General features: G+C 49.5%; 1 protein-coding gene across 6 annotated transcripts in view; it reads right to left on the minus strand.

Moving 5' to 3' along the window:
• Positions 1–24918, minus strand: part of KIRREL3 (kirre like nephrin family adhesion molecule 3) — a 779733-nt gene that overhangs the window by 172028 nt on the left and 582787 nt on the right. For 5 of the 6 annotated variants that reach the window (XM_075909300.1, XM_075909299.1, XM_075909298.1 and 2 more), the window contains 2 exons: positions 13442–13599; positions 3513–3663 (listed from right to left, as the gene is read on the minus strand). In XM_075909300.1, the coding sequence (XP_075765415.1) occupies positions 3513–3663; positions 13442–13599 (309 nt within the window). Of the gene's footprint in view, positions 1–3512; positions 3664–13441; positions 13600–14279; positions 14471–24918 lie in introns of those variants that run through there. The other variant, XM_075909301.1, reaches the window with a different exon arrangement.

Here is a 24918-nt window from a genome sequence, read left to right on the forward strand (position 1 = left end):
AGCTGGAGTCACTATCCCTGTGGTAACTGCTGCTCCTGGAAGTGGCTGGCATGTCCCTGCAGCCCCTGAGGGAGGCAGAGCAGGGGGTCTCCACGTAATGTCCTTGCCTGCAGACACTGGTCCTGCAGCTCCCACTGATCAATAATGGGGAAGCTATGGGCTCGGTGCCTGTAGAGGAGGGGCAGCACATCGTGCCATGAAGCCCCTTCTGTACATGCCAGCTGCTTTCAGGAGTGGTGCAGGGCCAGGGCAGGAGTAAGCTGCCTTAACCTCATTGCTCCACCACCCAGAAGCCATCTCAGTTAAATGGTGCCCAGCCAGAGTCTACTTTCTGAACCCCTGTCCCATTCCTGCACCCAACCTCCCGCCCCAGATGTGAGTTCCCCTGCATAGACTCATAGAACCAAACAGCTGGAAGAGACCTTAGAAGGCCATTAGGTCCAGCCCCCTGCTCTAGGCAGGACCAATCCCAATTAAATCAACCCACCCAGGGCTTTGTCAAGCCGAGACTTAAACACCTCTAGGGATGGAGCCTCCACTATGTCCCTAGAGAACCCATCCCAGTGCTTCACCACCCTCCTAGGGAAATAGTTTTTCCTAATATCCAACCTGGACCTCTACCACTGTACCTTGAGACCATTGCTCCTTGTTCTACCATCTGTCACTACTGAGAACAGCCTCTCTCCATCCTCTTTGGAACCTCCCTTCAGGAAGTTGAAGGCTGCTATCAAATCCCCCCTCACTCTTCGCTTCTGCACCAAAACTCCTTCCCAGAGCTTGCTCCTGAACCCCCTCCTGGACCCCAATTCCCCACCCTGGGCTAAGCCCAGAGCCCCTCCCACACTCCAAACTCCTTGGCCCAAGACCAGAACCTGCACCCCCTATGCCAGCCTCATGAAAGTGAGGATGGGGGAGGAAGGAGGATGGTGTGAGCAGGCTGAGGCCTCGGAGAAGTGGTGGAGCAGAGGCCGGGCCTCAAAGAAGGGTTGGTTAGGAAGCTGGGCAAGGGCATTTGGGTATGAGGCAGATCTTACACTGCACTTCCATTTTGTGACCTTGTGCTTAAGAAGGTTGGAGACCACTGACGAGGGGATCTATAAAAAGTCTGGCCAGTCTTGTTCTCTGCACGCGCCTGTCCGCACCTACTGGAGTTTTACATTAGCCACATTAGCCGGGGGGCCTAGGACTGAGTATGACTGGGATACTTTTGCAAGCCTTCAAAATGCTCTAGGTGGGGTATCAGAGACATGGCAGGATGGGTATTCAATGTATTTCAAGAGCCCTGAAATTTAAATTCCCACTAGATTCCAAGGCCAGAAGAGACCACTCTGGCCATCTCGTCTGATGTCCTGTAGAACACAGAGAACTGCCCCAGAATAATCCCTGGAGCAGAGCTTTCAGAAAACGCTCCAGTCCGGAGTTTAAATTGCCAGGGATGAAGACTCTACCATGAATCTTGGTAAACTGTCCCAATGGTTGCTGATTCTCACTGTTAAATATTTCCACCTTCGTTCCAGCTTGAATTTATCTAGCTTCATCTTCCAGCCATTAGCCCGTACCCTGCTAGATCGATGAGCCCATCCTTACGCATTTGTTCCCCATCTAGGTCCCTATAGACCAGCAGTTCCCAAACTTTTCAGCATCACGCCCCCTTTTTGATTTTTGAGAAACCCTCACATGTCCCCTCCCCCCAAAAAAGCAGCAAAACTTGTTGAGAGAGAAAAAAAAAAAGGAACTGACCGGGGACGAAAAACAAAAGTAGCAGCAAAACTTGGGGAGGATTGACAGGGGGGCGGGGAGCTGGGTTGCCTTGAATCCTCCCCCTGGAATTTCTTCATGCCCCCGCAGGGGAGCACGCCTTCCAGTTTGGGAACCCATCCTATAGACCATTATCAAGTCATGCCTTAACCTCCCCTTTGTTCAGCTAAATAGACTCTAGGCTGGGAGCTCAACCGAAGGCAGGTTTTCTAACCCTTTAAATGCAAAAGAAAGGATGGACCTTCTTCTTTTAACACCTCTGAAAATCCACAGACAGCGCTCTCAGTCAGAGGTCTGAATCCAGAACTTGCTGTGCCCTGCTTCTATCACCTGTGCTTCATGTGAGAGGGTGATGGTCTTAGACAGGTACCCATTCAACAGCACCCCCATCATTATTGGCATGGTTGCTGGCTACACTATGAGCCGGGACTACGGAGCAAGCATGGAAAGCTGGGTACTCCCACAGCTAGGGAGAGGCTGAGCAGTTTGTATAGAATCAGAATCTTGGCCCTGAAGCTGCATCTCAGCACGTCAAGGAAGTTTCCGCGCCCCCCCCCCCCCTCTATTATTTTGTTCATTTTCTCATTGCTTCTGCAGTTGTTGGTTCTGTGGAAATCTTAGAAGCGGAGAACGGTCTTTGTGGTGCTATCTACCTGGGATCCCTGCTTTCAGGAGACAGACAGCTGACTTGGCAGCCCCAAGGGTTTTCAAGAGGCTGGCCAAGTTAGAATCATAGAATCATAGAGCTGGAAGAGACCTCAGGAGACCTCGTCAAGTCCAGCCCCCTGCCCAAAGCAGGACCAACCCCAACTAAATTATCCCAGCCAGGGCTTTGTCAAGCCGGGACTTAAAAAACCTCTAGGGATGGAGATTCCACCACCTCCCTAGGGAACCCATCCCAGCGCTTCACCACCCTCCTAGGGAAATAGTTTTTCCTAATATCCAACCTAGACCTCTCCCACTGCAACTTGAGACCATTGCTCCTTATTCTGTCATCTGCCACCACTGAGAACAGCCTCTCTCCATCCTCTTTGGAACCTCCCTGTAGGAATGCGAAGGCTGCTATCAAATCCCCCCTCACTCTTCTCTTCTGCGGACTAAACAAACCCAAATCCCTCAGTCTCTCCTCATACGTCATGTGCTCCAGCCCTCTAATCATTTTGGTTGCCCTCTGCTGGACCCCCTCCACATCCTTTCTGTAGTGGGGGTGGGTGGGGTCTAGAACTGGACACAATACTCCAGATGTGGCCTCACCAGAGCTGAATAAAGGGGAATAATGACATCTCTGGATCTGCTGGCAATGCTTATCCTAATGCACCCTAATATGTCATTAGCCCTCTTGGCTACAAGGGCGCACTGTTGACTCATATTCAGCTTCTCATCCACTGTAATCCCCAGGTCCTTTTCTGCTGAACTGCTACTTAGCTGGTTGGTCCCCAGCTTGTAACAATGCTAGGGATTCTTCCATCCCAAGTGCAGGACTCTACACTTGTCCTTGTTGAACCTCATCAGATTCTGGGGCGATGTCCGGATTTCTGAGTGCTATGTCAGGTCAGCACCGTGAACTGATCGCTACTGGCTACTCTCACACCTGCAAAGCCCAGAGATGGGCAGGAACCAACCCCCAAACTCAGGGCCGGATCCAGTTCGCCCCTTTGTATCTCTGGCCCAACTTCAGCCAAACTCAATCGCTCACTGACACCCCCCGTGGCATGAGAAGCCCCCGCAGCTGGCCCGGCCAGTCGCACACTCACGCTGGATGTCGATAGTGACCGATGTCTCCTTCCCGCTGGGAATGGCTTTGTTGGTGGCCCGGCAGACGATGCTCTGTCCGTTCTCGATGTCGGAAGGGGCGACAAAAAGGGTGCTCATGATGCTCTCCCTCTTGCCATCTCGGAGGAGCGTCTGTAGGTAGAAGCAGGGATGGAACTCAGTCACTGCAATACATTCCTAGATGAGAGCTGGGTTTATTATGTTAGAGCTTTCTCCAGGGGGGAAATCACACCAGCCAAGCATAAGGCCCAGCTGTGGCAGTCACAGGACAGCATGGTAGACAGTCCTTGCCCAAACTGCTTACACTCTTAATGACAGCAGTTCCTCTGGGGTTTGCAAAAGAACCAATGGGGAGATAAGGAACACAAATGCCAATGAGTGTCAATGGGAACTGAAGGCTCCTTTGAAACCTGGCCTGGCACCTGAGGATGACAGCTTTGGGGAGATTCATCCCACTCACTACCCAAGGTAGGGAGACACGTGTATTGTCCCCTGAGCAGACGGTGTAGCCACCTGGGGCATTTCACTGCCTGATTCTTGCCCCTGGGGTCACTTTACACACCTGTGCCAAGTGAGGGTGAGATGCTGCCATGCCAATCCAGTAGCATTTCACACCTACTTTGCACAACAGGAAATAGGCGCACACATATGCTGGGGGATCAGACCTGGAAGGGACTGCAAGATTCCTACAGAAGCAGCATAAAGTCACCAATGGCTGCCATGTGCTGCACTGTGCAAATGGCAAATCTGTCACAGTGACGTTTGCTTCGAGTGAAGGAGGGAGGAAAGCAGTGTGACCTAGTGGTAGGAGCAGAGGGCTTCACTCTAGTAGCCAAATCCCTCCCACGCACAACATCCCTCCCATCAGAATTAGGCCCAAGGTCTCCTGGGTTCTATTTTTTGGTCTTCCTGGGACTCACTCTGCAGCCTTTGGAAAAGAAGCCCTGTGAGAATCCATCTCTGAATTTCTCCAGGGGGGAAATCACACCAGTTCACCAGCCACCCAGAGAACTAATGTTTGCTTTAATTAATTACTATTTCTGAGGTTGCTTTCACTCTGAACCTCTAATGGAGGCTAATCAGACAGGTAACGCATGCCAGGAGAGAGAATATTAAAAAGCCATTAACAAGCTGCGCTGTGAGCTCGGCAGTGGATGGTGCGTTTGAAAAGGGTTGAAGGCACCAGCGGCTGTGGCCCTTCCTCACCACACCTCTAGTGTAAATCATAATCACTCCCATTTGCTAGTGTTTCACGCCTACTTTGCACTGGTGTAAATAGTGACCCAAAATGCAGGGTAATAGAGGAGCAAGCCCTAGGTCTAGCACTATGCTCCCCATGGCACAAGGTGCCCCAGTGGCTTTTCCTTTTCCCTGCTTTTCTCCTAGGGCACTACTGAGTGATAGTGTAGAACTCTCATCCTGATCACCCCCAGAAGGAGATGAGACCATCAGAGGTGCTAGGGAGGCAGCTGATGAGGCTCCACTCCAATGCAGCAAGTATCCGGGCTGCACACAGTCCCAGCCTTTGCATCTGCCTGCTTGTGGGCAGGAAAAAAGGCCCTTGTGAAAGGAAGTTCCAAACTTGGGATAATGAGTTGAAATCTCCTGCTGGGTGGATCTGATTTTGGTTGGCAATGCTGCCGGAGGGCCAGAAATGCTCAAAAATCCAATGGCAGGGCTCCAGAAAATCCAGAAGTTGATGTCAAAATCAGGAGGTTTTTTGAAAAACAATAAAATGTTCAGTTCTTGTATTTGCATTCTGGATTCTGAACCGTTATGAACCCACACTCACGTCATGGTTTCAAGCCTTTCTCTGCAATGGGAAAAGCTAGAAACCTGACTTCGGGGGCTGGGGCTTTAAGAAAAACATCAAATATCACAAGACTTGCCATACAATCGAGAGCTGGTGACCTTGTACTGCCCAGCCGTATCTGGTGGAAAGAACCTTGCCTGTGACAGCCCTCTTCCTCCAAGAACCTTCATGCCAACCGCTTAAGATGCACTGGGAGGCTCGGTGTTCACTTTGTATGCGGCATGAGCGCTCGGGCTTTGGAATTAATACAAACACAAACACAGATCTCTTTGAAAAGGAAGATCTCTCTTCCCTGCCACAGCAATCGGTGGATCTGAATTGGAGAGGGCTTAACTCTCGCTTTCCCAGCGCTAGGACTGACCCAGCCCACGGTGGAGATGATGGTTTGGAGCAACTGCAATTAGTTACAAACGATTACATGTTAATGGCCTAGATTTTAATTAATTTCACCCAAATAGGTGCAGAGAGAGGTCAGTTCTTTCAGGTTTTAATTAGCGCCAGCTGCCATGTGGTATCCTGGGAAGCGGGGGCAGGAAGGCAGCCATGGCTTTGATTTTGTTTGCTGCTTGGTCCCTGTAGCACATCGCCAGAGGTAGACTGAGGCACTGCTAAGCCGGGAAGTCATATTATTACTGCTAAGACAAGCAGGGTGTGGAGGGTGTGGATTTGTTCTTGCTCAGAGGCTCATGCTACTGGCATGTTACCCCTCCACAGCTGTGGTGCTCAGCAGCCTGGAGACCGCTGCCGGCAGGGAAAGTAAAATGCCTCAGGATGTGGGTGCAGTAAAGCGGGAATCCTTCTGTGACACGGCAGACAGATCCGATGGCAGCTAGGGACAGAAAGGTCATAATGTGCATGCAAATCAGTCATTGCCTTCTCCAGCAGACACCAGAAGGCGTGTGGGGCTAGGCTGGCTCATTGGGGGCAGGGCGGGGGGAGCTCCAGGTAAGGACAGAGGCAGTCTCGCACGGGGAAGAGGGGTTCCTCATGGGCAGCAATGAGGTGAGGGTCCACAGGTCTGGCAAATGTGTTTTCCATCAGGCCAGCACTCCCTGGAGCTGCAAAAAGAACTTCCCAAGTAGCCCCTGTCCCGTCACACCCCTCTCACCACTGCCCTCCCAGACAGGCACATCTCTCCCCCCGCCCCAAGGCTGGGTGGTGTAATCCAGGGTGGGGAACCTTCTTTGGGTCAGGGGCTGCTGAACCACTGAAAAACTCAGTCAGGGGCCACACACAAGTGAGAAGCAAAAACAAACAAACAAAAAAAACCCCTCACTGACGTGACCCCTGACTGAGGAGAAAGACACTTCCCGCATTCCCCTCGCACACCAGAGCTTAGGGGAAGCCAGGTTAATAGTTTTTGTGTGTTACAGCCCAGCAATGGGGTGGCAGGGGGGCTGGGGCACCAGCGCGGGCTCCCCAATGCTGGGGGGGAGCTTGGGGGCCAGATCCAGGCAATCCGGGGGCCGAATGGTTCCCCACCCCGGTTTAGGCTCTGAGTTTGATTAGTTTCTTGCAGAAATAGCCCTACCCCAAACACACACACTTCTCTCCATCTGTCTCAAGTCTACGTGGGACATCTCCGTGTCACACCTAAGTCCTCCTTTCACCAGCAGCATTAGACGCCTCTTCCCACCTCCTGTAGATCCCTGCTCCCTCCCCACTACCATGGCAGGCTGTCCTCCCCCACAGGCTGCATGCTGGCTGTGCGCCCCGATGCATCGCCTGGCACTGTTGCCTTCCTGCTAGTCCGGGACTTTCTGCTTGCGTCAGGTATGGCCCACGAACACCAGCCCGACAGGCCGCACCCCAGCACTGGCCCTCTGGTGCCTGTCCTCACGATCCCCACTGAGATCCCAAGGACTCCAATAGAATTGTTCTCCGGGCCTTGGTTGGGTAGCTCTGCAGGAACCAGGAAGTTCATCCCCCCCGGGGCCCAAGTACTGCCTTTCTGCTGACACTGCCCTCTGCGATGGAATATTACTGCTCATGGACACTTCTGCCTTTGCCCCATTGCCTATTGCAAGATCCAGCATCTTATATTGGCCTGGGAGCTGTCGCTTTGGGCAAGATGGCGACCGGTGCAGTGATGGAGAGAAGGTAGCATCAGAGCCAGCTTTTCGGGAGACCCCAGTGGCAATTTCCAAGGTAGGGCAGCAGTGACAGCTCTCTGCCCAGGCTCCAAGATCCATTCTGGAAGGGCTCCTTGCTCTAGGCCAGTGGTTCCCAAACTTTTCGGCATCATGCCCCCTTTTTGATGTTTGAGAAACCCCCCAACCAGCAAAACTTGTTGAGAGAGAGAAAAAAAAAAAAAAAAAAAAAAAAAAAGGAACTAACCAGGGCCGAAAAACAAAAATAGCAGCAAAACTTGGAGTGGGATTGGGGGGGGGGGGGGGTAGGGGCTGGGTCACCTCGCAACCCCTCCCCTGGAATTTCTTCATGCCCCCCAGTTTGGGAATCCATGCTCTAGGCTGACCTGACAGGTGACGTCACAGTACCACTGCCTTGGCAGCAGTGCAGGGTAAAGCGTTTTCAGCAAATCGCAAATTCACAGGAAAATGCTCCACCAATGTGGTCACCTCATCTCAAAAAAGACATACTGGCATTGGAAAGGGTTCTGAACAGGGCAACAAAAATGATTAGGGTTTTGGAACGGGTTGCCTATGAAAAGAGATTAAAAAACGGGGACTTTTCATCTTAGAAAAAAGGAAACTAAGGGGGGATATAATAGAGGCTTAACAGAACTACTATTACGTGGATACATAATTGGTTGAACAACCACAAAGAGTAACTCTTCATGGAATAATGTTGAACCGAAGGAGGTCTCAGATGGGATTCCACAGGGACCTGCTCTGGGTCCAGTGCTGTTTAACATCTTTATTAATTACCTGGATGTAGGACTTGAGAGCATACCAAGCAAGTTTGGAGGGGGAAGACAGAGATAAAATTCAGAGGGATCTTGATAAATTAGAGAATTGGGATACAGACAACAAGATGAAATCCAACAAAGACAAATGTAAACTGCTCCACTTAGGGAAGAGAAACTACATGCACAAATACCGAATGGGGGAAAACTGGCTTAACGGTAGCACTGCCAAGAAAGATCTGGGAATTATAGCGGATCACAACCTCAATATGAGTCAGCAATTTTCGCTGTTGCAAAAAAGAACAAATCCAGGTTGGGGTTGCATTAACAGAGGTATAGAATACGCAAGTCATAGGAGGTAATAGTATCACTCTATTTGGCACTGGTTAGGTCTCAGCGAATGTATCCAGTTTTGGTAACCAATGCATAGAAAGAGTGTTGAGAAACTGGAAAGGATCCAGAGGCGAGTGCCAAAGACTCTCAAAGTGATGGGATGTGAGCCATCTGAGCAAAGGCTGAATTAACTAAGTATGTTTATTCTGGAGAAGAGGAGATGAAGGTGAGATATGAAAGTGGTCTTCTGATACTTGAAAAGCTGCCATAAAAAGCATGGAGAAAAGCTGTTCTCTTTTGCCACAGAAGGGAGGAGAAATGGCAACGGGTTCAAATTACAAGGCAGATTTAGATTCAACCTCAGGAAAAAATGCCCACCTGTAAGAACAATTAGGACAATGGAACAGACTGCCCAAGGATGCCATAGAAGCGGGAGGTTTTCAAAAGGAGCCTTCTGCCTCAGATGGTTTAAACACAACAAATCCTGCATCTTGGAAGGGCTTAGACCAGATGACCCTTATGGTCCCTTCTAACCCTACGGTTCTGTATTAGTGCAGTAAAAACTGTTACAAGACGCTCTTCCAGGATAGAGTACTTTTACTAACTGCGCTTGTGTGCCTAGACTGTGCGGAGGTGGGAGGTGCTGACTGAACTGTCGCAGCACTTTGATTGGCTGCAGAGGGAGGGCCTAGCTCTCACAATCAGTATTGTGTGCAATCAGCACGCACCTCACTTCATGTGTCCTTGTTTTAGGTACGTGTCACTTTAGTAGTACTGGTAGGAAAAGGCTACGTAGAAGCACACTAGCACAATCAGGCCATCCTGTTCATAGGCAATGGTAAACAAAATGTCTTGTGTGTTACACGCAGAACCCAGATGGGCCGCATGCAGCCCGCAGATTGTGTACTACTGTAATACAACCGTAGCAGTGTTCCCTCTAAGCTGTGGGGCAGCACAGCTTAATAGGGGATTAATCAGCTCTGCCCAGCCAGAGGCTCAGAGCTGACTGACGAGGTGGGGTTGATTAATCACCTGTGGAACAGTGCTGCCACGCAGCTTAGAAGGAACACTGAACCATAGGTGCCAATTCCCTCTCCACCAGGATGTTCTCAACTCCCCACCCCCACCCCCACCCCAGACCCTGCTCCTACTTCCCCTCTCCCCCCAAGTCCTCACCTCTTACCACCTTGCCCCCATTCCACCCCTTTCCCCAAGCCCTTACCCTTGACCCATCTCAAAAAGATATAATGGCATTAGAAAAAGTTCAGAGGGCAACTAAAATGATTAGGGATTTGGAACGGGTCCCCTATGAGGAGAGATTAAAGAGACTAGGTCCCTAGGACTTTTCAGCTTGGAAAAGAGGAGACTAAGGGAGGATATGATAGAGGTCTATAAAATCATGAGTACTATGGAGAAAGTGAATAAGGAAAAGTTATTTACTTGTTCCCATAATATAAGAACTAGGGTTCACCAAATGAAATTAATGGGCAGCAGGTTTAAAACAAATAAAAGGAAGTTCTTCACACAGTGCACAGTCAACCTGTGGAACTCCTTGCCTGAGGAGGCTGTGAAGGCTGGGACTATAACAGGGTTTAAAAGAGAACTAGATAAATTCATGGAGGTTAAGTCCATTAATAACTATTATCCAGGACGGGTAAGGAATGGTGTCCCCAGCCTCTGTTTGTCAGAGGGTGGGGATGGATGGCAGGAGAGAGATGGCTTGATCATTACCTGTTCAGTTTACTCGCTCTGGGGCACCTGGCATTGGCCACTGTTGGCAGATAGGATACTGGGCTGGACGGACCTTTGGTCTGACCCAGTATGGCCGTCTCCCGGGGAGCATCCGATGCTTGCTCTCCTCCCCCAGCCCTCCTCCAGCTTCTGAATGCTGCAAATCAGCTGTTCACTGGATTCTGGTAGCACTGGGAGGGCAGGGAAGGAACAGGCATGGGTCACCCACAGAGTTAGCACCTATAAATAAAACTTATTCCTCCTCCCATATGGGAATAGGTTTTTAGGCATCAGAACTTGGAGCTAGGTGCCACAAACTACCAGATGACACAAAGGACAGAGCTGAAACTAGGACCCCACACCTCTTGGCTCCTAGAGCCGCATTCAGCCACCCTCTCGGTTTCACTTCTGAGCACAATCTTGTCAATCCAAGACTACAGTAACTCCAAGCCATCGTTCTGCCCATCACTCACAGTGTCACTAATTGGGATGGAAACTGCTAAGAGAGGAAGCTAGTGTTCTCTGCTTGCCAGAGGTTGCTGCTCAACGTATTCAATTTGATGTGCTGTTCAGGGCTCTGGAGACAATCCCCTGCCATCCCCAGAGACTCATTTCCTCCCAGCTGCCCTGCCAAACAGCCTCTTAGCATCACTGTACCAGGGGAAGGGAGAGAACGATCAGTTCTGGACCCAGAGCCATGTCACTGCTGTGGCCATTTCCAGCCTCAGGGCGGCATCAGTGAGTGGTTGTGATCTGTTGGGTGACACCCATCCACTGCTGCATTTGCACTTCCCTAAGGACAACACAAGCTGACACCAATGGGAGTGTTCAGAGACAGCACGTAAAATTGTGTGTTAATAAGTGGGTAAGTCTGAGTCAGCCTAAGTTAATGGACAACTCACTGAAGGGCTAAGAGAAGCTTTGCGTCATGTTCAAATTTGCCCTTCTGGCTCCCCAATTATCTCTGCTGTCCCAGCAGCCAAGCGTCTGGAAACAGAGGGAGAAACACCAAGAAACTTGGGGCTAGATCATAAATCATAGAATCCTAGGGTTGGAGGAGACCTCAAGGGGTCATGGCCCCCTGCCCAAAGCAGGACAAAACCCCACAAAATCATCCCAGCCAGTATTACTCCCCAAAATTCCCACTGGAGACCACCCAGGGTTACAGTAGCATGGGTTTATTGTTTGAGGAATTAGCACTCCACTATATGCACTAGATGTTAAACTAAAGAAGATAGAGAACTCCCACCAAAGGTTTAAACTAAAGGAGAACCAGCTCTCTCTCTCTCTCTCACACACACACACACACACACACCTCCATTTATTCACACACATTCATTCCTGCCCTCAGGCACTCACACACTTACGGGTTGTAGAAGGACACAAGGCATGTTGGTTCTGGAGGGTCTGTCTGCTCATTATGGCTGGGGAGCTGGTCAGGAGAGACACTAGCTATAGAGAGGAGCTTCTCAGGAGCAAGGGAAGAAAAAGAAGAGAGTTTCACATGTGCTCCCTCTCCTTTTATTGTGACTGAATAGGCCCTGTGACTCATTCACCTCCTCACCAGGGAGCATGCCCAGACTTCCCTTTATCCAGCAAAGCAGCAGTTTGATGACTCATAACCATGTGCTCTATGTTCCTAGACTTGCAGTTACACTCTCTCTCTCTCTCTCAGGAGACAATGCAGTTTAGAGCAAGTTACAAACAAAGTGGCTGAGAGTCACAAAGCTTACAAAGTTGCAGCTTACAGTAAGTTTCTGAACTTATAAAGCAAAGCTGCTGAGTGTTACAAAGTTGAAAAGTTTGACACAGATTACAATGAGTTGCAATTTAAAGTCTTAGAGCTTGCAGTTAGTGTATTTTCAGAAAATGCATGTGTAAAATCAAGTAAGCTCAGGCGGAGGCTTTTTTATGCAACAGCCAGGACTTTGTCAAGCTGGGTTTTATAAACTTCTAGGTTACCTCCCTAGGTAACCTATTCCAGTGCTTCACCACCCTCCTAGGGAAATCATTTTCCTAGGGAAATAGTTTTTCCTAATATCCAACCTAGGATATCTCACCCGCTGCAACCTGAGACCATTGCTCCTTGTTCTGCCATCTGTCAGCACTGAGAACAGCCTCTCTACATCCTCTTTGGAATGCCCCCATCAGGTAGTTAACTTCTGCTGGTGCAAGTCAGCACAGCACCACTGAGTCATGTAGTAACACGAGGGCCTGAAACATAAGCCCAGGTATTGCAGGCTTGGTGTGAGGCCTGAGGCCTAGACAGCAGTGGTCAAGACTTTGCTAAAATAAAGCATAGTGAAGTTGAGAGCAAGAGGCAGGCCCTGCTCACAGAAGTTGGCAAGAACAGGGCTGATATTACAGAAACACTCCTATCTAAGAGGTACTAAGCACAGGCCGTAAGCACATTCCAGAGGAATGGTAGAAAAACCTCATGAAGAAACATCTTGGTACCAACACCTCCTCCCCCCACTCCCCCAATAGCAGGTACATACAGACCCAGGTTTAGGGCAGGATCTAAACCTGACAGCATGACAGACAGAGATCCAACTCCTATGTAGAAGGAAATGAGTGGATCTAGGTATGTCAGAGGGTGGCAACCTGATACATCAGGAATGATGTGTAACTTGTTTGTTCCTATGTATAAAAATGTACCCCAAGGGAGTTAGCTGTCTTTGCACCCCCTAGGGGGCAGTGAGACCGCTCACTGGCTGAGTCACGTCCATTATCACGGGCACACGTTCTTAGCCTACCTGTGGACATCTAATTTGGGGAAGCTATTTCTATGCTTCATTTACAATAAACCTGGCTGGGTGCCTTCCATCCTTATGTGATTTGTGGTTTTGGGGGGCTCTCTTGGAGTCTATGATATTAGCTATCTGTGCAGAGATAATATAATATACGGAGGGAGCACATGCATGCAGCTGAATGGTTATCATCACTGGATAGAGCAAGAGACCTGCCAGGAGACCACACCGGGGGGTTCTGGCAACCACAACTCAGTGGGGTTATTGAAACTGACACCGGTTGAGGACATGGCCCTGGATGCATAAGACGAGCCACAGTTCTGCTCCAGCCCGTGATGAGCGAAGGACACCTCTATGAGGTGAGCGGAAGAGCAGTTCCAAGTCCCCAGCCCTATCGCAAACTCCAGCCCCCCTGACCTTGGAGTAGGTGGCTCCATTTATCACGTCTCCGTTCCGCATCCAGATGATGGAGGCTGCTGGCTTGGCATTGTCAGCATGGCAGGTGAGATTCAGGGGATCCCCAGCTCTCAGACTAATGACCGGGCCCCCAGCAATTACTGGGTCATCTGGAGGAACTGCAAAGAAACAGACAAGAGAAAGAATGCAGTTTACAAGCTTAAGCCAAGCTACCTGTTGCTTGCAAGGTCTATGCCTCCAGTGGCAGGGCACATGTAGTGAAAATGGCAACCATGGACCAAACTGTGCTCTGGTACGCCCCTGCAACCCCAAGGCAGTTGGCATCCACCGGGCTGTGGCTGGTGGGAGAACATAACCCACTCTCAGTATCATGCAACTTCACTTTCTTTTGTGGCTTGCCCATTAGCTGCGCCCCAGAGTCAAAACATAGCAGCAGGCAGGCTGACACTTAGGGGGCATAGACAAAAGAGACAAGGGATACGTTTTCAGCAGAGATTTGAAATGAGATGAAGGACTGATTGCGTGGTGAGATGCAGGAAAGCATGAACTAGCAGAGAAGGGTCTCACACAAAACAGGGGCCAGAAGGAAAGAAAATAGGGTGAAGGCAACACAGAAAGGAGGGAGACTCAGATTAAACAAGAAAGAATGACAAAGACCTCTGAGGCTGCTTGAGCCTGTCCATGATCTTATGCTGCAAAACAAAAGAGCAGCACATGTCCTTTCAGCCCATAACAGGGTTATGGAAAGCAACAAGAAAGAACAAGTCCCGGGGAAAGCAGCGTGTGCACCCCCTATGCAACAATCTACACCGACTCTGAGAACAAAATGGCTGCTAACCTCTGCATGCAGGGAGAGTTCTTTGAAACAGAAAGGGCAGTACACAGGAAATCAAGCTACCACTCCCAGACCTGGATAGAACAATACACAGGTGACTTCTGAACACATCCATGGCAGTTTAGAAGCACAACCTAGAAAGAACAAGATGTGAAACCAAAAGCACTGGCCACTGAAAACCCAGCACTTTGTGCTGGCAAATTTAGAGTTTTTTCTCCTTCAAAAGCCTGAATAATTCCCAGCCTGCAGGTGTGTGTGTGTGAGACCGACGGGGGGAGGGGGGAGTTTTGCAGAGCACCTGATGCTGTGAGGTTCTGGGGCTTGGTAAATGTCTGTGGTAACAGTTGATATCTGGTTTTTATATAAACAAATATTTTAACTTCTTCAGAGAGTTTGATCCTGGAAGCTTGAGGCCTCCACAGCCACACACAGAAGGGTGCTTGCGTTGTCAAACCATTGCAAGAAATGGTGAAAATGTTAAATGTGAAAGCTTTGTGGAAGTTCATCCACTTGAGATCTGGAGTAACAGCTGTGTGATCTCAGGGCTGAGCTGGCTATTTGCACCTGACATTTGTTTGCTAGATCCCAAAGGGTGTGGGTACTTTCAGTGTTTGCAAGGAGATTGGGGGAAAAGAGGGTCTCTGGGTTGAAACCTTTATTAACAATCATGACTGAATCAGCTCAAAATGCTGGAACCAACACCAACATGTTTCTCCCATTTATTTATTTATAATGTTGCTGACTGCACTCACCTAGTGAGATACGCACAGCTCATTTTATGAAGGCCCCAGGGAGAGAGCTGTCATGCAAGCTAGAGTGCTCCATACATGAGCGAAGCAGAGCAAGGGGCTTGGTCTAATAGAACAGACAACAGCAGCGAGCAGACACAATTTCAGTCTGTTTTACACACTGACAAGGAGAAATGACTTATCATAATCAAGCTAGGGGCCAAATTCATCTCTAGCTGCACATTCACTGGAGTCAGACACACCAGAAATTCACCTGACCCAACATTTCTGTCTGTTTCGCTGTGACCAGGGACAAGCACCTCAGCTGATAGGACAGAAATCACTGTTACTCTGTCGAAGTTGACAGAACTATACCAGTTTATACCTGTTGAGGATCAGGAGTTTATACCAGCTGCTTGAGACTGTGCCCCAGAGCTAGCTACCCAGAGTAACATTTCTCATGGCACAAAATTACGATAGCCTTGCCCCCACGCTTCTGGGTATAGAATCATAGAATCATAGAATAATAGGACTGGAAGGGACCTCGAGAGGTCATCGAGTCCAGCCCCCTGCCCTCAAGGCAGGACCAAGCTCCGTCTACACCATCCCTGACAGATGTCTATCTAACCTGTTCTTAAATATCTCTAGAGAGGGAGATTCCACCACCTCCCTTGGCAATTTATTCCAATATTTGACCACCCTGACAGTTAGGAATTTTTTCCTAATGTCCAATCTAAACCTCCCCTGCTGCACTTTAAGCCCATTACTCCTTGTCCTGTCCTCAGAAACCAAGAGGAACAAATTTTCTCCTTCCTCCTTGTGACACCCTTTTAGATATTTGAAAACCGAATGGGTAGTTATACTTCACTCAGCACCACGGAGCCAGCAGCCGGGCTCTGATCTGGATGTGGAGTCTGAGCGCTGCAACACATGTAGTGAGTATTCAAAACTGGTGTTTTGGTTCAGCCCATTAGAATGATGAATGGAGGTCTGGAAAATTCCCCTTGGTTCACAGATTTCAAACATTCCAAACATTGAGAGGATTGGGCCAGAAGAAGGGGTGGGGGTGTTGTTTGGATATAGACTTTTCAGCAAAAAGTATGTTCTATCTATAAAGCCCTGCAAATCCACAGATCTCTCTTTATATCCGTGGGTATCCATATCCATGGATGTAGCTGCGGATAGCCATGGCTCTTTATCACAGATATGGATGCAGATACAAATTTTGTATCGAGAACCTTGCAAATGTGCAGATATCTGCTTTATATCCACGGGTATCCACAGCCAGAGATGGGAATGCAGATACATGAGGCTCCTTTTTGTGGCTATGGATGAGAATATGGATACAAATTTTGTATCTGCACAGGCCTCTATCCATCTAGTACCTTGAAGGCTTCCATTCACCTAATACTTTGCAATCTTCGAGGTATTTCTCCTCACCTGCCACGTGACACAGGGAGGTGCCGTTATCCCTGATTTCTGGAAGGGAAACTGAGGCACAGTGTAAACATGGGTATGTCTAGACTGCATCCCTCGGTCGGCAGAGGGATGCAGATTAGGCAGGTCGACATTACAAATGAAGTGGAGATTTAAATATCCCGCACTTAATTTCCATAAAAACGGCCACCGTTTTTGCTGATTCAGCATTGTGTCGGAAAAAAGCGGCAGCGTAGAGCGGGATTTGTGGAGAAAGAAAGTCTTTTTCGACAGGTCCTGTAAACTTCCTTGCAGGAGGCATAAGGGATCTGTCGAAAAAGGCTTTCTTTCCCGACAGATCCCCCTCTAGACTGCCATTTTTTGCCAACAGAGTTCTGAGTCGGCAAAAACGGTGGCCATTGTTATGCAAATTAAGTGCGGGATATTTAAATCCCTGTTTCATTTGCAATGTCGATCTGCCTAATCTGCATCCCTCTGCTGACAGAGGGATGGAGTCTAGACATACCCTAAATGACAAGTATTAGAGGGGTAGCCATGTTAGTTTGAATCTGCATAAACATCGAGAAATCGTGTGGCACCTTATAGACTAACAGATTTATTGGAGCGTAAGCTTTCGAGGGCAAAGACCCACTTTGTCAGTTTAATATCTAAGTGACTTGACTAAGGTCACACTGGAAGCTTGCAACAGAGCAAGAAAGTGAACAGAGTCTCCCAAGTTCTAAGCTGTTGCCCTAACTTCTGGGTCATCCTTCCCCTCTGGAAATTAACATTCTGCACTGAGGTGTGGGCTGAAGGGGGCGTGTACAGCGATTAGCATTGTCTCTTCCTCAGCCAGAAGCTTGCCAATAACCTCCATGCAGATGGCCAAACCTCATGGTCCCAATCTGACAGACCCATGTGTAGGCACATTTCCTACACCCATTTGTGCCAGGGCTGAAGCCCCCTAACACGTTTCCTTACATGCAGAGAGCTGGGTTTCTAGTGCATGCGGCTGTAGGTCACACAGCATGGCTGGACTAGTCCCAACAACATTTACATCTTGTTGGCAAGTGAATTAGAGCAAGGGAATTGGAAGCTGGCAGATCTGAGCAGCTCCCAGTCACGGGAAAGGGCGGTGACATTGTATTTCTGGTTTCTCTGTAGTTTTAATGGGACAAAGTTACCATGGCCTTTTCTCTGCCTCCCATTACTTGGACAGGTCCCACGTAGCTGGAAGGAAACACCCTCATTCTGCATTTCTTTGAAGGGTGTTTCAAGCATCTTCCTCTGAAGAAAGACTTTGCTGTGGGTGTTGAGGAAACATTTCAGATCTCAGCCTTCCTTTGAAATCTCCATCCATCAAGCTGTCAGAGGGCACGTCTCATGAGGGGTCCCAGCCTCGCTCTGTATCACACACCGCTGGGATTCAGCCTTTTCTGGATCTGCGAAATCTTTCGGAGCAGAGACACGGAGTGGCGAATATTGGGCAGAGGCAGGATGGGGTAGCTAGAGGACATCCCCATCTGCTGGACACCAGCATCATGGATCTCAGTCCAGCTTGTGGCAAGAAAGGCTTTGCATCTCCACTCAACGCCAGCACATTGGCATTAATTGGAGATTTCAGGCCAGAGGCCGAGAACTGAGTGCACCAAGGACCCCAAGTGTGTGTGGGTGTGGGGCAGAGGGGCATTTTAAAGCTCAATGGTCCATGCACCCATGTCCTGGATCGGCTCTGGGGGGGAGGGATAACGAGCAGGCTTTTTACTCTCCACAGCTACTAATCCAGCACCTTTGCAGCGCTCCAAATCGACATTCCTCCCTGCGTATTGGAAAGGCGGCTTGCACCACAAGGAGCACCGAGTATCCCACCACATTTCAGCCCCTTCCAACAGGCAGAGCTGAGCTAAGGATGGGAGCGTGCGTGTGGTGGTGCGGGGGAGGGTGGTGCTGTCCCCGGAGCCCAAGAAGAAGAGTTGTTTAGGAACAAGATGGGGGCAAGGCGCTTTGGTGTCCCCATGATGGCTGACACAGCAATGGACAGACAGGAGAGGGAGTCGTTGCCTCAGCCATGCAAATGACAGGAGGGAAGGTGAGGCGTGTGATTCTGTCTTCTCTGGACAGGCCGAGTGGACAGCAAATGCCAGCCCCACCCCCGGCCCGATGGCGTGGGGAGCAGAGGCTGCTGCAGGGAAGCTGCTCAGGTTACCCAGGGCAGTGCACTGTGCAGGCGGGGCTCGGTGACAACTTGCCCTGGGAGCCAGTGGGCACCAGCTGAACCACGTGACTGAGAATGTTTGAAGCGTCCTGAGCCTGCCTGGCCCCCACTTGTACATCCCTGCTTTGGCACCTGGGTTTCCTCAACGTATGGATTGAGAAGATGGCCCTCGGGAATCTTTGCTGGCTTCTCCACCCCTGGGCTAAGCTCAGGAGATGGGGGGAGCCCTCCCAACACCTCAGAATTGTCCACTCTGGCCACGTGGCTCTCTCCACGCGCTCCTCCTGGCTGGCTGTGGCACCCTCCCCCACCCCCGCGCACACACCCTTCTGCAGCCAGTTCTGGGCATAGGAGAGTCCTGGGCCTCCAGCCACAGAACTGTAGAGAGACCTGCCCATCCAGGGCCAAAACAAATACTCAAAACAACTGAACCCTTTGCTCAGCCAGCTGCCCCTGCCTCATTTGCACACCTCAGCCGCTACAGTTAGTCCCCCATGCTTAGCCCCCTGTGTCTTCCACAACCCCACTGCTTAGCCGGGCACTCTCCTCTCCTCTCCTCTCCTCTCCTCTCCTCTCCTCTCCTCTCCTCACCAGTGTTGCTGCTAAGATTTCCCATCGGCGAGTGGAGTGAGTTTTATCTTGTGCACCCACACTGATATCATGTGTGCTCGTTCGGGTGTGCGCCACTGTGGCACCCACCAGTGATTCTCTCTCTCTCTCTCTCTCTCTCTCTCTCTCTCTCTCTCTCTCTCACACACACACACACACACACACAAATTGTTATACAAGAAAAAATACTAAACCAAGGGATAATTAACAAGGTGCATGACCCTGCAGTACAGGAATCAGGGTGGGGTGGAAGGTAAGGGGGGGGGGGGGACTCAAGCCAGGGGGTGCAGGATTTAGGGCAAGGGGGAATATTGGGACAGCTGTCTGGTACAGATAAGGCTTGAGGCACAGAATGGTGAAATGAAGTGTTCCGGAAAACACTGCAACTCCGTGGCAGAACCAGGATTAGCTACCAAAGGGGCCTCATCCCCAGTTCCTTGCAACCACAAGATACAACTACTACGGCACTGCTAATAATCTAGTACTCGGAGCCTCTGGCAAGCGGTGTGGTGAGAGACAACTACCGTAAATTAGCGTATATAATCCGTACTTGTGTACAACCCTCACCTGTGCATAACCCGCGGTTTTTCCTGAGTGTGTAAACCAAGTTTTAGCTTACCTGCAGACATGTATAACCCACGGGTTATATACACTATTTTAAGGTAATTGCACATACCAGGATAAACTGCATCTTCTGTTAGGTAGCCAACCTGCTGCCAGCGGAGGGAACGGAGAGCTCAGCGCAGGCAAGTAAAAATAAACTTGTATACCAGGCGGGGTTTGTAAAAACATGTATAACCCGTGGGATATATACGCTAAAAGACGGGAGGTGGGGTGGGCTCCCTACCGGGAATTGGCATTGCTATGCTGGACAGCCACAGGCACAACACTGCCTGAGTTGAGGCCTGTGTGCTGGGCCAGGGAGAGCAGGGTGGGGTTAGGCCTAACCTGCCCTCTGACTCAAGGACAATGATTGGGACATGAGAGAGAGAGAGAGGACCAGAGCCACAGCACCTCTGTGGCCCAGTAGTTTGGGCACCTACCTGGGAGGAGGGAAACCTGGGTCCAGCCCCGCTGCTCCGGTCATTCCTTTCTTTACCCACCGTCAGCAGGAGCAATTGAACAGCGTCAGCAGGAGCAATTGAGGGAACCCCCCCTATAGTCCCATGCTTAGAGCCTGCTCCTGAGAGGTGGGAGACGCCTGTGCACGCACAGGATCACCCCCAACCCTGGCTAGCCGTTATAAGTGGAGGGCACTGCCGCCTTCTCCTCCAGCCAGATGCCAAATGGGACCTGACCCACCAGAGATGCTCAGAGGCTGCCTATTGGATTGGGCACCTCATGCCACACAGGTGGCTGAAGGCTTCTCTTCCCCTTTTGGGGCTTAGCTGGCAGACAGCATTCGGATGCCTGGAATGGGTAGCAGAGGGCATGGCCGAAGGGCTATTACATACTCAGCGAGGGAACATTTGCAGTGGAGAGGAAGGTGCCAAGGCATTTTAAAGACCAAGAAGGTTTTCTCTGGTCTGTTCTTCAGAAGCAGAATAAAATTATTTTCCCCACAGGAAATGCACAGGGCGAGATGGAAGACCTGTTACCTGCAGACACTTCCTATTCCCCATTGACGTCTGCACACCGCCAGTCCTGGGAAAGGAAACTGACAACTTTTTAGTGGCCATGTGTTCTTCTAATAGTCTCCCCACGTGGCCCAATCCTTTCTCTGCCCTGCCTGCAGAAAGGGCCTAGGTCACCAGGGAGGGAAAACACCCAAGCAGGGAACTGCTTTTCTCCCACATACTGTAAGTACCTAGTTTTCTAACCTATTGTTCTGCTCTTGCTTCAGTCTATTGGATTAGCAGTGAGTCAGAGGGAGCTGATAAGGAGACAAGAAGCACAGTGAAAGACAGAAAGAGAGAATGGGTCCTGATTACATCTTCCCAAATAAGCAGTTATCATCCCCCGGTTATTCATGTAGCCATGAATTATTGATTGGCTCCCGGCTCATTAACCAGGAGATCTGGTTGGGGAGGGGTGGACCTGATGAATAGAAATCAGCAGTGGCTCTCAACATCTGTAACTTTTATGAAATGAGGATGGACTCATTACTTTGCCATTCAAACTCCGGCAGAGAGGAGCCTTTAAGACAGAGCCGTGATCCATTATTCATCTACTGCACTCCCAAGATTTGGTTATTATTATAAGACATCACTATAGAATTTGGTCTCCTAATTTTTAATCATTGAGAGGGTGGAAGGATGAGTCTTTTGTGATAACTCAGAGATAAAAGTAGGAAGATTTGGGGGGAGGGGCAGCAAAGGGAATAGAATTAACTATGAAGGGTCTGAAAAAATTAGAAACAAAAATTGAAACAACTCTTTGCACAGGGTGCCTTTGTGACCTAGTGCTGACTAAGCTGGGCTACTCTGCCTGGAGAGAAATGGGAATGTTTACATTTACACAAGCACTCACAACATGCACCCACTGACACACATATACACAAATATGCAAGCTGGGGCATATTTGTGCACACACACAAGTACATGCACAGACATAGACCTACCTACTCAGAAGCACATGCACAACATACATGCAAACCAATATGTACTGAGGTGCACTCACAGAACCAGCACAGAAATGCTCAATCATGGAGTGAGCGGGGCATCGTAGGGTTCCAGGAGTGTAAAGGAGTCAGCCCTGGGGGATGTTACTGTACTCCAGAGTTAGCCTGTCCCAGTGCTGCAGCTACACTGCACTGGTTCTCAAGCTAGCACTGGTCTAGCAGTAGCAACGTTAATTCGGTAGCCCACGCTGCTATCACACATCCTGAACAGTGTTCTCAGAGCTCTAGCTTGGTATTATCCCTCTCCTCTGGTGTATTTGAGGTAACTGTGTGGACAGACACCATGAGTTAACTAGTGCTTGCTCGGGTATGTCTGTCAAAGCTGCAATCACCCCCTTGCCTACGGTGTAGACAGACAGTCAATGTGAATTACCGCCACTGGGAACAATCGGTCTTTGACTGAAAGAGGCAGGGACAACCTGTGAAAGCAGCCAAGGGACCTCCCTCATCTGTGAGCCAGAGGGATGCAAGCGATAGCCTTAAAAGGCACATTCTAAGACACAGCTGAAGAAATAAATAGAAAGGAAGTGTGTACTGTAAGGGGCGTGTTTTAGGCACCATCATAAATTATCTGACGCCTGCCCTGCAAATTCTTACACACCCGAGTAGCCACGGGGACGACACGCATGGAGACAGTCACTCAGACACATGGATGTTTGCCAGGTCAGGACTGAATTAGTATCCCTCATATAACAGGACTGGCCACTACCCAAGCACCTGCTAGTGGGCAAAGGTGCTTTTACTGTATCCAGGGCCTGTCTTCCCCTTTACCAAACTCCACAGACCTTCTTTGGGGCTGGCGCTTTTATTAAATTAACATTATAATGGCCATACTGGGTCAGACTAACGGTCCATGTATTCTAGTATCCTGTCTTCAGACCATGGCCAATGCCTGGTGCCCCCAGAGAAAATGAACAGAACAGGTAATCCCTTCCCAATCACTGAATTCCCAGCTTCTGACAAACAGATGGTAGGGACATCATTTCTTCCCATCCTAGCTAATAGTAATTGATGGACCTATCCTCCATGAATGTATCTAGTTCTTTTTGGAACCCTGTTAAAGTCCTGTTCTTTACAATATCCTCTGGCAAGGAGTTCCACAAGTTGCGTGTTGTGTGAAGAAGTACTTCCTTTGGTCTGTTTTAAACCTGCTACCTCTTAATTTCATATGGCAACGCCTAGTTCTTATGTTATGGGAACAAATAAATAGCTTTTCCTTATTCACTTTCTCCACAGCAGTCATGATTTTATAGATCTCTATCATCTCCCCTCTTAATCTCCTCTTTTCTAAGCTGAAAGGTCCCAGTCTCATTGATCTATCCTGATATGGCAGCCATTCCATATCCCTAATCATTTTTGTCGCCCTTTTCTGAACTTTTCCCTAACTTTCTTGATATGAGGTGACCACATCTGCACACAGTATTAAAGGTGTGGGCGAAGCATAGATTCATGTAGAGGTCTCTGTCTTATTCGCTCTGTCTTTTCAAATGATTCCTGTTTGCTTTTTTTGACTGCTGCTGGAAACAAAGCTCTCTGGCAAACACAAACATAATCTTGCACCCCAGCTTCAGCTAGACACAATCCCTCCTACCTGAGAAACTCTTCCTTCCTCAGGGACCGCTGCATGAGACCCCTTGCTCCTAGGGCTCCACTCCCCTCACTTCAAGTGCCTGATTCAACCCTGGTGCAGCTTATCCTGGCTCTCCCCCTCCTGTGACACCCAGCTAGGGTGTCCTAGTGCTAGGACTCAGGGCAGCTAGAGGAGCCAGCCTTTGAACAAGGCATTAAAAAGGACACCCCTGCACATTCTTGGCCACTAGCTAGCAAGTCAGCTGTACATTGCTGCTGCAATCAGAGAGAACCTTAATTATCAATATTTCTCTGAATAGCAGAGTTCCCTGGGGAGAAGCCAGCTCCTGAAAGTGGAGAGAGAAAAACAACCACTACCTCCCTCTAATTAATTTTGATTGCTTTTTTTTTTTGCATCACATTATTTATCAATTTGTGCAACATGCCTTTTCTTTTGAAAAAAGTATTAATGGAATCATCCCAGATGCTCGCTAATGGGAAATGGCCGCATGACTGCTGGAGTGGAAATGTACAAATATATCAGCCTCTGCGGATTTCAAGGAGTAAATATATATATCTAAACAGATGAAGTGAGACTTCGAACAAGCCTCCCCAGAGGCCTGTTTGGTACGGAAACGGCTGAAGACGTGCTCCCAGGGCAAAGGTTCATTGGCAGGCAGGGGTGGGTCAGGGGAGTGGGTGCTCAGTGTTGTAAGACTCATGAGCAGAGCATATTTGAAACGATTATTAGCACAATGAGAACAGCCCCTAGAGACCTCGACGGAGAGCAGAGCCCCAGTGTACTCGGTAATGGACAGACACCCAGGGAGAGAGAGAGCTTAGTATCTAACACTGACAAAGAGTGGGAGGGGGAAACTGAGGCACAGAGACTTGCCCAAGGTCCCGGTAGACAAGGAGACCTCCTTGAGCACACAGTTGGTCTCCGGCTACATATAGGAACATCCACAAGCCCTAATGAGACTCTGCTCTTTAGCACAAACAAATCTCTGGCCAACAATGTGCCGGGGAAGTGGGCAGCTATGAGTTTTCTGCTTACACATAGTGGTGCAGTCAAGGAGCAGAACTTGTGAACTGGGTGCTCATCACATAGCAAGAGCAGGGAAAACAAACACGCCAGGCCAAAGTTTTTGTACAATCCATACACTGATAATTACTCAGCTAAACACACCCTAAAGCCTTAGTTAGGACAGTGGTCACCAAGCAGTAGATCAGGATCTACCAGTAGATCTTGGCGTCTCTGACAGGGGATCCTGACTGGTTAGGCCAGGAAGCTCTCAAGTGCTAGCTCTTCAGTTGCCCCTCCACCCACTGTCATGCTTCTCCTGCTCTCTGCCTTGGAGCTGCCTTCCCCCGGAACCTCCTGCTTGCTGTGCAGAGTGTGGGAGGGAAAAGAGGGGGGTGCTGATATCAGGGTGTCCCTTCTCCCACCATTTCTGTACCCCATCTCCACACAGAGAGAAGGGG

Source organism: Pelodiscus sinensis, chromosome 26, assembly GCF_049634645.1.
Source record: "Pelodiscus sinensis isolate JC-2024 chromosome 26, ASM4963464v1, whole genome shotgun sequence".
Lineage (NCBI taxonomy): Eukaryota > Metazoa > Chordata > Testudines > Trionychidae > Pelodiscus > Pelodiscus sinensis.